The 15,204-nt window shown below is 43.9% G+C and overlaps 1 protein-coding gene across 6 annotated transcripts in view; it reads left to right on the top strand.

Annotated features, from left to right (window-relative positions):
- The window catches only part of NUGGC (nuclear GTPase, germinal center associated), a 68,675-nt gene that overhangs the window by 7,527 nt on the left and 45,944 nt on the right, over positions 1–15,204 (top strand). For 4 of the 6 annotated variants that reach the window (XM_028852497.2, XM_077943338.1, XM_015145044.3 and 1 more), the window contains exons 2-3: positions 10,492–10,580; positions 14,680–14,784. In XM_028852497.2, coding sequence (XP_028708330.2) covers positions 10,538–10,580; positions 14,680–14,784 — 148 coding nt within the window. In that variant the 5' untranslated portion in view covers positions 10,492–10,537. Of the gene's footprint in view, positions 1–5,586; positions 5,803–10,491; positions 10,581–14,679; positions 14,785–15,204 lie in introns of those variants that run through there. The other 2 variants (XM_077943334.1, XM_077943336.1) reach the window with 2 other exon arrangements.

The following is a 15,204-nucleotide window of genomic DNA, read 5'->3' as shown; positions in this document are numbered from 1 at the left end:
TCTGAGCTAATGTGTTTAAATTGCTCCCCTGGGACATCACTATTTGGAAGAGCAGTGCAGTGGCCAACAAGGTGGTTAGGAAATCTTGCCAACACCAAAGTTACTTAAACCTAAACTCAAACTCAAAGAGAAAGGAAATAAATTCTAAATTTCATCAACATTCTATCATTTCATTAATAGTCTCCTCCTCTTCATTCTTTCATTCTTTAGCTTGCTTTCTTGTGAGAGCACGAAAAAACTTGATGGAAGATTCTTTTTTTTTTTTTTTTGAGACAGAGTCTCACTCGGTCGCCCAGGCTGGAGTGCAGTGGCATGATCTCGGCTTATTGCAACCTCTGCCTCCCGGGTTCAAGCTACTCCTCTGCCTTAGCCTCCAGAGTAGCAGGGACTACAGGTGTGTGCCACAACGCCTGGCTAATTTTTTGTATTTTTAGTAAAGACGGCATTTCATCGTGTTAGCTAGGATGGTCTTGAACTCCTGACTTTGCAATCTGCCTGACTTGGCCTCCCAAACTGTTGGGATTACAGGCGTGAGCCACTGCACCCAGCTAATCAAAGATTATTTAAGGAAGATGGTAGAGCATCCTCAATGTGCTTGATCAGTGGCGACAAGAATGGGAGTCAGGATCTCAGCTAAGGTGGCATTTGTTCCCCAAAGACTAACAGATGTGGCCTGGATGATACTGGTACTGATTTCTAGTTTAACTACTTTCACAAAATATTTAAAAAATAACATTTTTACAGATGCATAAGTGCCTGTAGAGCAATTTTGCATTCATTATCACATTTGATTCTCACAACAAACCCTTTTTATTTTTATTTTTGAGATGGAGTCTTGCTCTATTGCCTAGGCTAGAGTGCAGTGGTGCTATCTTGACTCACTGCAACCTCTGTTTCCTGGCTTCAAGCAACTCTCCAGCCTCAGCCTCCCAAGTAGCTGGGATTACGGGATTACAGGCATGTAGCACCATACTCGGCTAATTTATAAATATATGTATATATATATTTATTTTTGAGATGGAGTCTGGCTCTGTTGCCCAGGCTGGAGTGCAGTGGCGTGATCTCGGCTCGCTGCAAGCTCCGCCTCCTGGGTTCATGCCATTCTCCCGCCTCAGCCTCCCAAGTAACTGGGACTACAGGCGCCCACCACCACACCATGCCTGGCTAATTTTTTGTATTTTTAGTAGAGATGGGGTTTCACCATGTTAGCCAGGATGGTCTCAATCTCCTGACCTCATGATCCGCCTGCCTTGGCCTCCCAAAGTGCTGGAATTACAGGCGTGAGCCACTGTGCCCGGCCCTAATTTTTGTATTTTTAGTAGAGACAGGGTTTCATCATGTTGGCCAGGCTGGTCTCAAACTCCTGACCTCAAGTGAACTGCCCACCTTGGCCTCCCAAGGTGCTGGGATTACAGGCATGAGCTACCGCGCCCGGCCAATTAACTCTTGATAAAGGTATTTTTTTTTTAACCAATTCTATCCTATATGTGGAGAAATAGAGGCTCAGAGAGATCAGCTGATTTGCTCTGTGTTGTACTGAAGTTTGGGAGCAGGAGCAAAAATCCAGGCATTCTGACTCCAAATCCCTAGTAATTTTCACTCCACCATTTACATCTGGAATATGGAAGCCCTTTGTTTGCAGATACCGTGCCCATATTGTTCCCTGCTATATCCCCAGTATCTAGAACGATGCCTGGTGCACCATAGGTACTCACAAATATTTGTTGAATGAATGGATGAATAAATAAAATAATAAATATAATTCCTGCTATTCTTAATCTTACCATCTAAGATATATATCTATATCTAGATATAGACAGATCTCAAAAAATTATATCTACCATCATTCATTCAACAATTTATTTAGTGCTTGCTGTGTACCAAGCACTTCCCATATTTATTAAAAGTAGAGAGTAAACCAATGTTAATGACCAAAATGCCCCTTTGAGAAACTGTGCTAATTTAAGTATTTAAATTTAAGTAAGTAAATAGTTTTGGCAAGGGTTAATGATGCGAGGCAAGGTAGGGTGAAATGAGATTCTGCCTAAGGAGAATAACTAGGGGAAAAGAAAAGGACATTTGTCATTTGTAATAAACACATTGAATTTTGCATTGAACACAGAAAAAATGCAGTGAAAATGTACTCCTCTGATAGTCTGTCTCTCTCTCTCTCTCTCTCTCTCTCTCTCTCTCTCTCTCTCTCTCTGGCTTGTTTTACTTCTGAGGGTGTCTTTGAGTTTTCAGGCAGTAAGACTGGATGTGGTGGCTCACGCCTGTAATCACAGCACTTTGGGAGGCCAAGGTGGGCAGATCACCTGAGGTCAGGAGTTCGAGACCAACCTGGCCAACATGGTGAAACCTCATCTCTACTAAAGATACAAAAATTAGCCAGGCATGATGGCAGTTGCCTCTAATCCCAGCTACTCAGGAGGCTGAGGCAGGAGAATCGCTTGAACCTGGGAGGTGGAGGTTGCAGTGAGCTGAGATCATGTGTCACTATACTCTAGCCTGGGCGATAGAGCAAAAACTCCATCTCAAAACAAAAAACAAAAAAAAACCCAAAGAACAAAACAAACAAAAAACAAAAAAGCAGTTTGCAGGCAGTGGCTTCAGCTTGAGTTCCTGCTTACAGTTCTATCAAGTTGCTACTCTCTCTCCCCACTCAACAGCCTTCCTTCTCATGAAATGCCTTTGCCATGCGTTTGAGGGAACCCTCCTTTGTAGGCACCACTGCCTCCATTCCCCTATGCCTGAGCTCCAGGGGGCTTGTTTAAATAGTGCCTATTAGAGGTTGCTGAATGTGATGAAAAGAACATTGAACTTGGAGTCAGGAAACCTGAGTTTCAGTCCTCGTTGCCATAACCTTACTATGTGACCTTGGACAAGTTTCTTCCCCTTCCTGGTCCTCAGGGTCTGGATCTGTAGAAGAAGGGGCCCTCGCATTCTTTTTTTTTTTTTTTTTTTTTTTTTTTTTGATACAGAGTCTCACTTTTTTGCCCAGGCTGGCAGTGGCTTGATCTCAGCTCACAGCAACCTCTGCTTCCCGGATTCAAGCAATTCTCCTGCATCAGCCTCCTGAGTAGCTGGGATTACAGGCACGTGCCATCACACCTGGCTAATTTTTGTATTTTTAGTAGAGACGGGGTTTCACCATGCTGGTCATGCTGGTCTCAAACTCCTGACCTCATGATCCACCTGCCTCAGCCTCCCAAAGTGCTGGGATTACCGGCGTGAGCCACTGCACCCAGCCCGCATTCTTTATTCAATGCCATGATATGCAGCTGTTCTAGTACAGGAATGACCTGCATTTGTGTTGCCTCTGTGATTTTCCTGTAAGAAAAAGACAATAAGCAAACACAAACAGAAGAAAAGGAGAGGGAGAGAAGCAAGAGTAATTGTAAAAAGTTACAGTTATATATCAGGAAACCAGTTCTATGCGACCTTCCTATATCTAGCTGAATGTCCACAATCTTATTTAAAAGATGCTATTCTTAGGTTCAGTGCACAGGAATGTAAATAAGCACTAAAAGCAAAACTTCAGTGCTAACCACATAGCTGAAATACAAGCAAAATAAACCACACAGGCAGAACTTTGCCTATCTGAGCAATACATTTGGACTGTTATCAATTGCTTCTCCACAGAAACCAAATTTTCACAGTGAACACCACCATTCCTTCCCTTTGCGGGGAAACAGACTGCAGGATGATTTGAAGAAGGACTATACTCCCATGGCTCATTTTCTCCTTAATACAATGCACTTGCAATCACAGTGCTCTCGGTGTACTGCCTTTGGCCACATGGAAGCCCTAATCATTGGTATGGTCTTGGTTTCAATGACAAGTGACATTTTCAAAATGAGAATTTTCATCTTTTTACCACTCATCTAAATCAGAGAACACTCACACTTTAAGGACTAGTTCAGTCTTTGCCTTACACGTGGGAAACCTGAGGTCAGGGTGATAAAACGACTTGTCTGAAATTCTCCTGCTTTATTGATTGGCGGCAGAGCCGGAGCTGGAAACTTCCACACCTGATTTCCAGCCTAATGTTTTTCCCACCTCATCATTTAGTTCAACCCAACAACTATATACTGAACGTCTGTACCAAACTACCCCCATTTGTTTATCGCTTTTCCTTTTTAAGTACTTGGTGTTTATTTTCTTCTGTCCACTTAGCCTTTTTGCAAATGATCCCTTTCCACTTGCCAGTGTTTTTGTTTGGTCATCAAATGATCCCTTCACGCTAGTCTTTGAACATTGGCCAAAGGAATTTGAAGCCCAGTCCACTACAACCAAATCCACATAATTTCCAGTTATTCCAGATTTCAGTTAGAGTTCACAAATCACTTGTATACGGAAACCATAGATGCTGCTACGGAGGAAGGTGTGTGGTTTTCTGTCTTCGTCGCATGCAGCTAAACCCAACCCAACCCCAGCTAGTTACATGCTAACGGCCCTTGCCGGACTTTGTGTACTGTTGATTTAGTAAATAAAGTCAAATGAACTAAAGTTCCTGTGATTCCAAAAGAAGCCAGAACCACCACCCGTATTCCAGAATTCAGTGACCACAACTGCTTCTGCTCTAAACTCAAAGCCCTTTGATTTTTTGCCCTTTAATCCACAGCTCTCTCAACTGAAGGACCCTAATCTTAGTGTCTGTATGACCACGCCTCTTATCAACTTGGCCTGTCAGTTCTTTTGTGCTTTATCTGGCTCCACAGTTTCCTCCAAGAATTTGAATTCCAGCACACCAGCTGTCCTGGAGGTCGACCATGAATTTATCCACTGGTTGGATCATACATTTTGTTTTGCTTCCAGTGCTCACTGTGATAATATGATGCCTAACCTTTCATATGATTTGCTCCTTGAGCTGCTCTCTTCAGAAAACAACAGATATTTTTCCTAGGGGTAATCCTAGTTCTGTATCCAGCTTTTTTTTTTTTCCTTTGAGACAGGGTCTTGCTGTCACACAGGCTGGAGTGCAGTGGCGCAATCATAGCTCACTGCAACCTTGACCTCCAGGGCTCAAGGGATCCTCCCACCTCAGCCTCCCAAATAGTAGGTGCTACAGGTGTGTGTCACCCCAACCGGCTAATTTTTTTTGGTAGTGTCAAGGTCTCACTTGGTTGCCCAGGCTGGTCTCAAACTCCAGGGCTCAGTCAATCCTCCCTCCTCAGCCTCTCAAAGTGCTGGGATTATAGATGTGAGACATCACACCCTGCCTAAAATTATTGACATGCATTATGGTATGTTTACCCATGTTATAGCCCATCTGTCTTTTTTTCTCGTAACGCACCTAGGTTTTGATGTGTGTCAGCATTTCTGACTCAGTATTCCAAACCAGAAATTGCTTGTGCCTCTTGTGAAATTTGGTGACCTCATTAGCACACTTCTACCAGCTTTCCTGGTGAAAATTTCAAGTAAGAACGTAGAATCTTGGGATTTGAAGAAGGTTTAAAATTTATCTATCCCAATGTCATTATTAGGTGGTCATATCAATATAGGTTTAGACACCTCTAGAGGCAGAAAACTCACTTATTCCTAAGGGAGCTCATTCTATTTTGGACGACTCTGATTACTTGAGAATGTTAAGCCAAAATCTTTCTTGTGCCTTCCACCTAGTGGATCTATTCCTACCCTCTGGGAACCCTAGAAAATATGCAGGATGTCTCTTTTATTTGCAGCTGTAAGGTAATGCATTTGAAGACCACCATGAAGCCCCCCACCACCATCATCTGCCTTTACCTGTGTCTTCCCTTCCTCACATCAAATATTCCTCATCCCCGTGGAGCAGTCCTCACTGTGAGTGCTGCTTCATTTGCATACTTGACTATTGATTTCTACTCTTTGCTTTATTCTTTAAGCAAGGACTTTATTTTTTTTTTTTTTTTTTAATTTATTTATTATTATTATACTTTAAGTTGTAGGGTACATGTGCATAACGTGCAGGTTTGTTACATATGTATACTTGTGCCATGTTGCTGTGCTGCACCCATCAACTCGTCATTTACATCAGGTATAACTCCCAATGCAATCCCTCCCCCCTCCCCCCTCCCCATGATAGGCCCCGGTGTGTGATGTTCCCCTTCCTGAGTCCGAGTGATCTCATTGTTCAGTTCCCACCTATGAGTGAGAACATGCGGTGTTTGGTTTTCTGTTCTTGTGATAGTTTGCTAAGAATGATGGATTCCAGCTGCATCCAAGTCCCTACAAAGGACTCAAACTCATCCTTTTTTATGGCTGCATAGTATTCCATGGTGTATATGTGCCACATTTTCTTAATCCAATCTGTCACTGATGGACATTTGGGTTGATTCCAAGTCTTTGCTATTGTGAATAGTGCTGCAATAAACATACGTGTGCATGTGTCTTTATAGCAGCATAATTTATAATCCTTTGGGTATATACCCAGTAATGGGATGGCTGGGTCATATGGTACATCTAGTTCTAGATCCTTGAGGAATCGCCATACTGTTTTCCATAATGGTTGAACTAGTTTACAATCCCACCAACAGTGTAAAAGTGTTCCTATTTCTCCACATCCTCTCCAGCACCTGTTGTTTCCTGACTTTTTAATGATTGCCATTCTAACTGGTGTGAGATGGTATCTCATTGTGGTTTTGATTTGCATTTCTCTGATGGCCAGTGATGATGAGCATTTTTTCATGTGTCTGTTGGCTGTATGAATGTCTTCTTTTGAGAAATGTCTGTTCATATCCTTTGCCCACTTTTTGATGGGGTTGTTTGTTTTTTTCTTGTAAATTTGTTTGAGTTCTTTGTAGGTTCTGGATATTAGCCCTTTGTCAGATGAGTAGATTGCAAAAATTTTCTCCCATTCTGTAGGTTGCCTGTTCACTCTGATGGTAGTTTCTTTTGCTGTGCAGAAGCTCTTTAATTTAATGAGATCCCATTTGTCAATTTTGGCTTTTGCTGCCGTTGCTTTTGGTGTTTTAGACATGAAGTCTTTGCCCATGCCTATGTCCTGAATGGTACTACCTAGGTTTTCCTCTAGGATTTTTATGGTATTAGGTAATTTTCGTATAAGGAGTAAGGAAAGGATCCAGTTTCAGCTTTCTACTTATGGCTAGCCAGTTTTCCCAGCACCATTTATTAAATAGGGAATCCTTTCCCCATTTCTTGTTTCTCTCAGGTTTGTCAAAGATCAAATGGCTGTAGATGTGTGGTATTATTTCTGAGGACTCTGTTCTGTTCCATTGGTCTATATCTCTGTTTTGGTACCAGTACCATGCTGTTTTGGTTACTGTAGCCTTGTAGTATAGTTTGAAGTCAGGTAGCGTGATGCCTCCAGCTTTGTTCTTTTGACTTAGGATTGTCTTGGAGATGCGGGCTCTTTTTTGGTTCCATATGAACTTTAAAGCAGTTTTTTCCAATTCTGTGAAGAAACTCATTGGTAGCTTGATGGGGATGGCATTGAATCTATAAATTACCTTGGGCAGTATGGCCATTTTCACAATATTGATTCTTCCTATCCATGAGCATGGTATGTTCTTCCATTTGTTTGTGTCCTCTTTGATTTCACTGAGCAGTGGTTTGTAGTTCTCCTTGAAGAGGTCCTTTACATCCCTTGTAAGTTGGATTCCTAGGTATTTGATTCTCTTTGAAGCAATTGTGAATGGAAGTTCATTCCTGATTTGGCTCTCTGTTTGTCTGTTACTGGTGTATAAGAATGCTTGTGATTTTTGCACATTAATTTTGTATCCTGAGACTTTGCTGAAGTTGCTTATCAGCTTAAGGAGATTTTGGGCTGAGACAATGGGGTTTTCTAAATATACAATCATGTCATCTGCAAACAGGGACAATTTGACTTCTTCTTTTCCTAACTGAATACCCTTGATTTCTTTCTCTTGCCTGATTGCACTAGCCAGAACTTCCAACACTATGTTGAATAGGAGTGGTGAGAGAGGGCATCCCTGTCTTGTGCCAGTTTTCAAAGGGAATTTTTCCAGTTTTTGCCCATTCAGTATGATATTGGCTGTGGGTTTGTCATAAATAGCTCTTATTATTTTGAGGTACGTTCCATCAATACCGAATTTATTGAGCGTTTTTAGCATGAAGGGCTGTTGAATTTTGTCAAAAGCCTTTTCTGCATCAATTGAGATAATCATGTGGTTCTTGTCTTTGGTTCTGTTTATATGCTGGATTATGTTTATTGATTTGCGAATGTTGAACCAGGCTTGCATCCCAGGGATGAAGCCCACTTGATCATGGTGGATAAGCTTTTTGATGTGTTGCTGAATCCGGTTTGCCAGTATTTTATTGAGGATTTTTGCATCGATGTTCATCAGGGTAAGCAAGGACTTTAACATATCAAAAATGAATTCAGGGCCAGGCATGGTGGCTCACACCTGTAATCCCATCACTTTGGGAGGCTGAAGCGGGTGGATCACTTGAGTCCAGGAGTTCAAGACCAGCCTGGCCAACATGGCGAAATCCCATCTCTACTAAAATTACAAAAATTAGCCAGGCACGATGGTGCAATGCCTCTAATCCCAGCTACTCTGGAGGCTGAGGCAGGAAAATTGCTTGAACCCAAGAGGTGGAGGTTGCAGTAAACTGAGATCATGCCACTGCACTCCAGCCTGGACAACAGAGCAAGACTCTGTCACAAGCAAACAAACCACCAGACAAAAACAACAAATTTAGCTTTTAAACATCCTTTGGTGTGGAATCTCATCAAAAGCTTCCCATCCATTATGTTATCCATTCATTCAGCTAACATTTAGTTAGTCATTGCCCTTCTTGATAGAAATGCAGCACTGAAAAAAATGCAGTCCTCTGACCTCGAGTGGCTCAACCAGGAGGAAGAGATGTAAGCACAGTACAATCAGTGTTATAACACAGGTGTGTATGGAGCAGCGGGGACACAGGAGGGGAATGAGTGAGTATCAGACACCATTTCATAGAGGAAACACTAAAACAGGATTTTGAAGCAAGAGCAGGAATTCACCTGGGAGAAGAAGGGAAGGGCATCCCACATGTGCTAAAATGCTCAAGAGTTCAGTAGGATACCCTGCTTTGGAGAACTGTAAAGAGTGTGAGATGGTGTGAAAGTGGGCTGCAGAGAGGAGGAAGGGAGAGGGAAAGAGGTCTACCTAAAACTCAGAATCTCACACTTAATAGGGGCTCTCACCCCATTCACCCAGCACCCGCCAAATACAGAAGCCGTTTAGTCAGTTAATATCTGCAAACCAAACTAAGAATAACTGATGATGGTGATTTTAATTTGGGGTTAATGTGTAAATGAGACATAGTTTCCCTAAATAACAGCCTGTAGGTCTAGTAGGACAGATCAGGGGTGATTTTTGCATATTTCAGAAGGGCTGGTGACTCTGCTTTGGAAATACACGGCTGAGTGATCCAAACAGAAACATCAGATAACGGCAAGTAAGCACGTTGGGTGTTTCCCACTCACGTTCTTCTAATTCTTTATGGGTGGAGATGAAGCAGCTCCAGGCTAGCAGATTCTACCCTATCTGGGCAGTGCCCTCTGTTCTGAGCCTCCATGGGTCGAGTTCTCCCTCTGTGTCCGAGCCCTATCTGCCAGTGGACTGGAGACCAGCTGAATCTGTCCCTTCTTCTTTCGGATGTGCCTCTCCTCTCCCTCCTGCAGACGCTCTATGCTGCAAGCTGCAAGGAGAGCCCAGGAGGGGTGTCCTCTTGGTGGAAGTTGCGCTTGGTGAGGAAGGTCCAGGGAACCAAGTCACTGCATCTCCTTCCCCAGTCAGCAGCACCCCAAAGCAACTCAAGGGAACTCTAGGAATATCTAATGTTCCATCCACCTCCCAGATTCCTGCTGAGACTTACTGGAACTAAATATCACTGGCACAGGGTTCAAGGCTTGCCCCAGTGGAGCACCGATGCCACCCAAAGCAGCGAAGCTATATAAACTCACCTTCACAGCTCTGACCACCAGAGGCTTATTCTCATTTCAGCATGAGTTATCCTAAAGCTCTCAGGTACTATTGGTTTAGACTTTTTTTTTCCCCCTCAAGACAGAGTCTCACTTTGTCATCCAGGCTGGAGTGCGGTGGTTCCATCTTGGCTCACTGCAACCTCTGCCTCCAAGGTTCAAGCGATTCTCCTGCCTCAGCCTCCCGAGTAGCTGGGATTACAGGCACCCACCACCACACCAGCTAATTTTTGTATTTTTGATAGAGATGGGGTTTCACCGTGTTGGTCAGGCTGGTCTTGAACTCCTGACCTCAAGTGATTTGCCTCCCCTTGGCCTCCCAAAGAGCTGAGATTACAGGCGTGAGCCACCGTACCTGGCCTAAATATTATTGGAAATCAGTGTTCAAACACTAATCTTGTTATATTTCCATCAAGTACTGTACTAGATGTTGTGAGGGATTCAGAGATAAGTTGGAATGGGCAGAAACACCGCACAAGCAGATTGACACATCCTTAGGTTTTGCTTTCTGTATTTTCAAATTCTGCTGCCCCATCTGTCTTTGTACTTTGTCTTCATAGGCTGATTCTCCTAAGCGGAGAAGAGCAGGAGTTCACGTAAAAAGGAATGGCAGAAGTGAAGGATGTTTTTGGCCAGCAACCACATCCAGGTAACACCTCTGCAGTATCTTCTAATGGAGGATATAGGAACTGATTACTGTTATAGGATAAAAGGCAAATAGGTTGGGACTATATTTAACTGTTGTCATTGTTCCTTACTCTTTTTTCAGAAGGTGCTTTCTCCTTACTCTTTATTCAGAAAGTGCTTTCTCATGACAAGTTTAAATAGTGAATGAAGATCAGATATTTCAACAGTAACTGAAATAGCCTATTCATAATGAAGTGAACTGTTTGGCCAGTAGTTAAATAAGTGGGGCTTTTTTCTTTAAAAAAAATAATGTTCCAGGCTGGGCACGGTGGCTCACGCCTGTAATCCCAGCAATTTGGGAGGCCGAGGTGGGTGGATCACCTGAGGTCAGGAGTTCGTGACCAGCCTGACCAACATGGCGAAATCCTGTCTCTACTAAAAATACAAAAATTAGTTGGGTGTGGTGGTGCGTGCCTGTAATACCGGCTACTTGGGAGGCTGAGGCAGGAGAATCGCTTGAACCCGGGAGTGGAGGTCGCAGTGAGCCAAGATTGTGCCACTACACTCCAGCCTGGGCGACAGAGTGAGACTCCATCTTGATGATAATAATAATGTTTCAGAAAGTCACCTTGAACGCTCTGAAGGTAGCCTCTCTTGCAAGACCCCTGGAACGACATTAGGCGGCTTTCCTTAGAAGGAGAGATGTAGGTGCCTTGGAGTGGCTCCTGGAAGGGTGACTCACATTGGAGTCAGTATCGGTGGCTTCCCTTCCTCAGAAGGCAGATACAGGGCCCCTGGAGCCAATGAGGGAGCCTTCCCTATAGGATGATGACAGGGATGTAACCCCCAGTTGCAGAAAACAGTCGTGTATCATATCCTTTGTGTTTTGAGGACTGAAGACGGAACGTTTCCTCACTCCGAGGGGATGGATTTCCTTAGGGGCAAGGTGAAGCAGTGTTTCTGGGCTAGTGGGGTGATGCTAGCATCTGAAGCAAGCCTGAACAGGCATATAGGAAGAACTGCCACTTTGGGGTTCCCTCAGTTGAGCTTAGCCTTGAGGAATGGGATCGTTTTGCTCGGAAGATTTCTGGCAGTTTCTGGCAATGGTCTGAATCATGTCTGTAATCCCAGGACTCTGGGAGGCCAAGGTAGGAGGATCTCTTGAGCCCAGGAGTTCAAGACCAGCCTAGGCAACACAGCAAGACCTCATCGCTGAAAAAGAAAAAAAAAATTAGCCAGGTGTGGTGGTGAGTGCTTGTAGTTCTAGCTACCTGGGAGCTGAGGTCGGAGGATTGCTTGAGCCAAGGAGGTTGAGGCTGCAGTGAGCTGTGACCCTGCCACTGCACTCCAGCCTGGGCGACAGTGGAGACCCCGTCTCAAAAAAAAAAAAAGTTCAACAGTCAATAATGAAACCGCTTCTCAGCTCAGGCTGTGAGGGGATCAGTTTTCAAAAGTGACACCTTGTGGCAGCAGGAAGGAACAGCAGCGGTATACTACGCTTTTTGGACTGCTGCTATCCACCGCAACCGCTGGCTCCTAGGAGGATTTGATGGGGAGTGCTGGAAAGGGCAAGGAAGGGCTTGAGTGATGAACAAGAATAATAAGATCTGTGATCTAAGTTCAGACTAGTTTATTTTTGTTACAATCTAATATAAAAATACTACCCTTACATGGTATAAATCCAAGATGGAATATTTTCTCCTTTCCGGATAGTTTTGCATTTTAGAAATTGAAGAAACAGTTTTAAACCCTGCTGTATTGGACTTCCTAGCCTTTGCTTTAGTTGAGAGATAAACTTCCAAACTCTTATCAGATTCGTTGCCAGTCCTTACAATGTTGAAATAAGGGCCCTGGATGTGTGGACTTGGCCCTTGTTTTATACACATGGCTAAGAGATTAGGCAAACATTGTTTACCCAAAAGAGTTCCTGAGTTACAAAGTCTACATCCCTTTCCACTCTTTCCACAGACAGGTCGTGGACACATCCTGGAGTTCTGAGATGCTTTTTGGAGCACAGATTAAAGTGTTCTTCAGTCGGTAACTGGCCTGGGGCCTGACCAGCAGACTCTTCTTTCTTTGCCTCTTCCTCTCCAGCTCCAGCCACGGAGCCAGCAACCACTTGGTATTTTGTTCTAAGGCAGTCCTCAAACTGAGCCAGGGCGAATTCTTGAATTTGAGCTCAATCATCAGTTAGAATGTCTGAGATGGAAGGGTTGAAGTGTAACCTCTCTCAACTCTCAGTTGCGGCATGAGTGTGGAGCATGAGGTGGCAGAGATTCAGGCCTTGGCAAATAGCATGACTTGCACTAGAATATTCTACGGGGTGTGCGTTGGCTTCCATTTGTGCTGGAAGATGCAAGGTTGAACAGAGAGGGAAGGCTGCCTGAATTGTCGGGGAGTTCTGTGTCTGGAGCCCAGGGGCAGAGACTGGGCCTTCTGTGTGGGCTGCCATTCTCGGGTGCCATGTGACATTTCTTCTCTGTGGTTCTTCAGGGAATGACCTCAGAATGCCATACTCAGTTTTGGAGCCTCATGTCCTCCCTGTGATTCTTGGGGATCAACTCTTTCGGTTCACCTCATGGCCATTTTCTAAGGCATGGGCCAGCCCCAGGAGCCCTGGGTTAGAACCATTTTCAACAACCTTCACCCCAAAGATCCACCTCTTGCCCCTTTCTAGCCAGGTAAACATGACCAAGGGGTGTTTTCTAAAATCTATCTAAAACACAACATTTTGGTTATACCCCTTCTTTAGGATTATGGGCCGAACCAGCCCTTCACTTCATAACCAAGGGAAACCACTTAAGTGAATGAATCTCCACAGAGCTACAAAGATCTGCTTCTAGGTGATTTCTGTTCTTGCTTATATAAGGAAGCAGCTGCTGATGTCTTCAAGCGAAGAAGGGAAAAAAATTCCCCAAATTTTTAAGGATCTCTGAAGGGCATCCATCCAAACTCTTGTAATGCATGTGTATTTTGTTGTTGTTGTTGTTGTCAGTTCTCTCATTTTCCAGATGAATAAATTCAGGCTCAAGAAGATGTGATTTTTCCTGGTCACATGGCCCCTGTTTTCCTTTGCATTCTGCTTCTAGTTGATTTCTTTTTCTTCTCTTTTCTTTTCTTTTTTTTTTTTTTTTTGAGACGGAGTCTTGCTCTGTCGCCCAGGCTGGAGTGCGGTGGCGCGATCTCGGCTCACTACAAACTCCGCCTCCGGGATTCATGCCATTCTCCTGCCTCAGCCTCCTGAGTAGCTGGGATTACAGGTGCCCGCCACCATGCCCGGGTAATTTTTTGTATTTTTAGTAGAGATGGGGTTTCACCTTGTTAGCCAGGATGGTCTCCATCTCCTGACCTCGTGATCCACCTGCCTCAGCCTCCCAAAGACCTGGGATTACAGGTGTGAGCCACTGCACCAGGCTGATTTCTTTCCTAGTCTGAAAAGACCTCCCAGAGGCCTTTCCTCACCGCACACTTAACCCTGTCTTCAACTTTTCTCTACACAGTTGGTTGATTTCCTAAAACTTGGCATTTGGTGAAGAATGTCTAGCCACTTTGGCTTCTGAGGAGTTGCAAATAGAAACTTTTTATCTGGGGAGATAGATTGGACTCTACATTTTGGAACTAAATGCAGACAGTCTTGTGACTCTGGGAAGTAGGAACCAAACTGGAATGATCCAACAGTGTTTTTTTCCCAAATAAGTTTATGGGCAGACAGAGCTGGAAGCAGTTCCTCTTTTTATATATATATATATATATACACACACACACACGCACACACACACACATATATATTTGAGACAGGGTCTTGCTGTGTCACCCAGGTTGGAGTGCAGTGGCAAAATCATAGCCCACTGCAGCCTACAACTCCTGGGCTCAAGTGACCCTCCCACCTCAGCCTCCTGAGTAGCTAGGACTACAGGTGCGCACCACCACACCTGGCTAATCCAAAAAATTTTGTGTTTTTGGTAAGTTCGAGACCAGCCTGGGCAACATGGTGAAACACTGTCTCTACAAAAATTTGCCAGGTGTGATGGTATGTGCCTATAGTCCCAGCTACTCTAGAGGCTGAGGTGAATACCATGCCCCAACACCTATAATCTTATATATCCTCTGTTTATCTCTAGTTGAAGATGATTTATATAAAGAACCAATGAGAAAAAGAAGGAAATCAGATCGAGACCAGCGTTTCCGAGCATTTCCCTCTGTGGAGCAGAGCGCTCTTAAGGAATGTGAGTGTCCTGAAACTGTTGTTTTAACATGGTTCTGTTCTGTTCCAAGTATGTTAAAATGGTCAAAGGAAGAGGAAGTTAAATTCTGAAGCTGGATGAAACATCTTGAAATGAACCTGTTTTGGAAAGAGAGGGCTGGAAGTTTCTGCAGCAGTATGCAGTTAGGCAATTTGTCTCCAGGCATCTCTGGACAGGAGGGTTGTTATCAAAATAACTTCTTCCTGCTTAGAACAAAGCCTGTGAAGATGATTAGGTTGGTGCTTCAGTGGGTGTCAACATGGTGTCCTTGCACTTTTTTTTTCTTTTTATGACCACAGGAGGGAAGAATCTAGAATGGGCTGAAGCCCATGGCAAAGCATACCATAACTTCTGTTACCAGAGTTTCAGAGCAGCCTGGCTCTTTGGAGATTTTCAGAACCA

Source organism: Macaca mulatta, chromosome 8 (genome assembly GCF_049350105.2).
Source record: "Macaca mulatta isolate MMU2019108-1 chromosome 8, T2T-MMU8v2.0, whole genome shotgun sequence".
Lineage (NCBI taxonomy): Eukaryota > Metazoa > Chordata > Mammalia > Primates > Cercopithecidae > Macaca > Macaca mulatta.
This window is presented reverse-complemented; position numbering and strand designations above follow the sequence as displayed.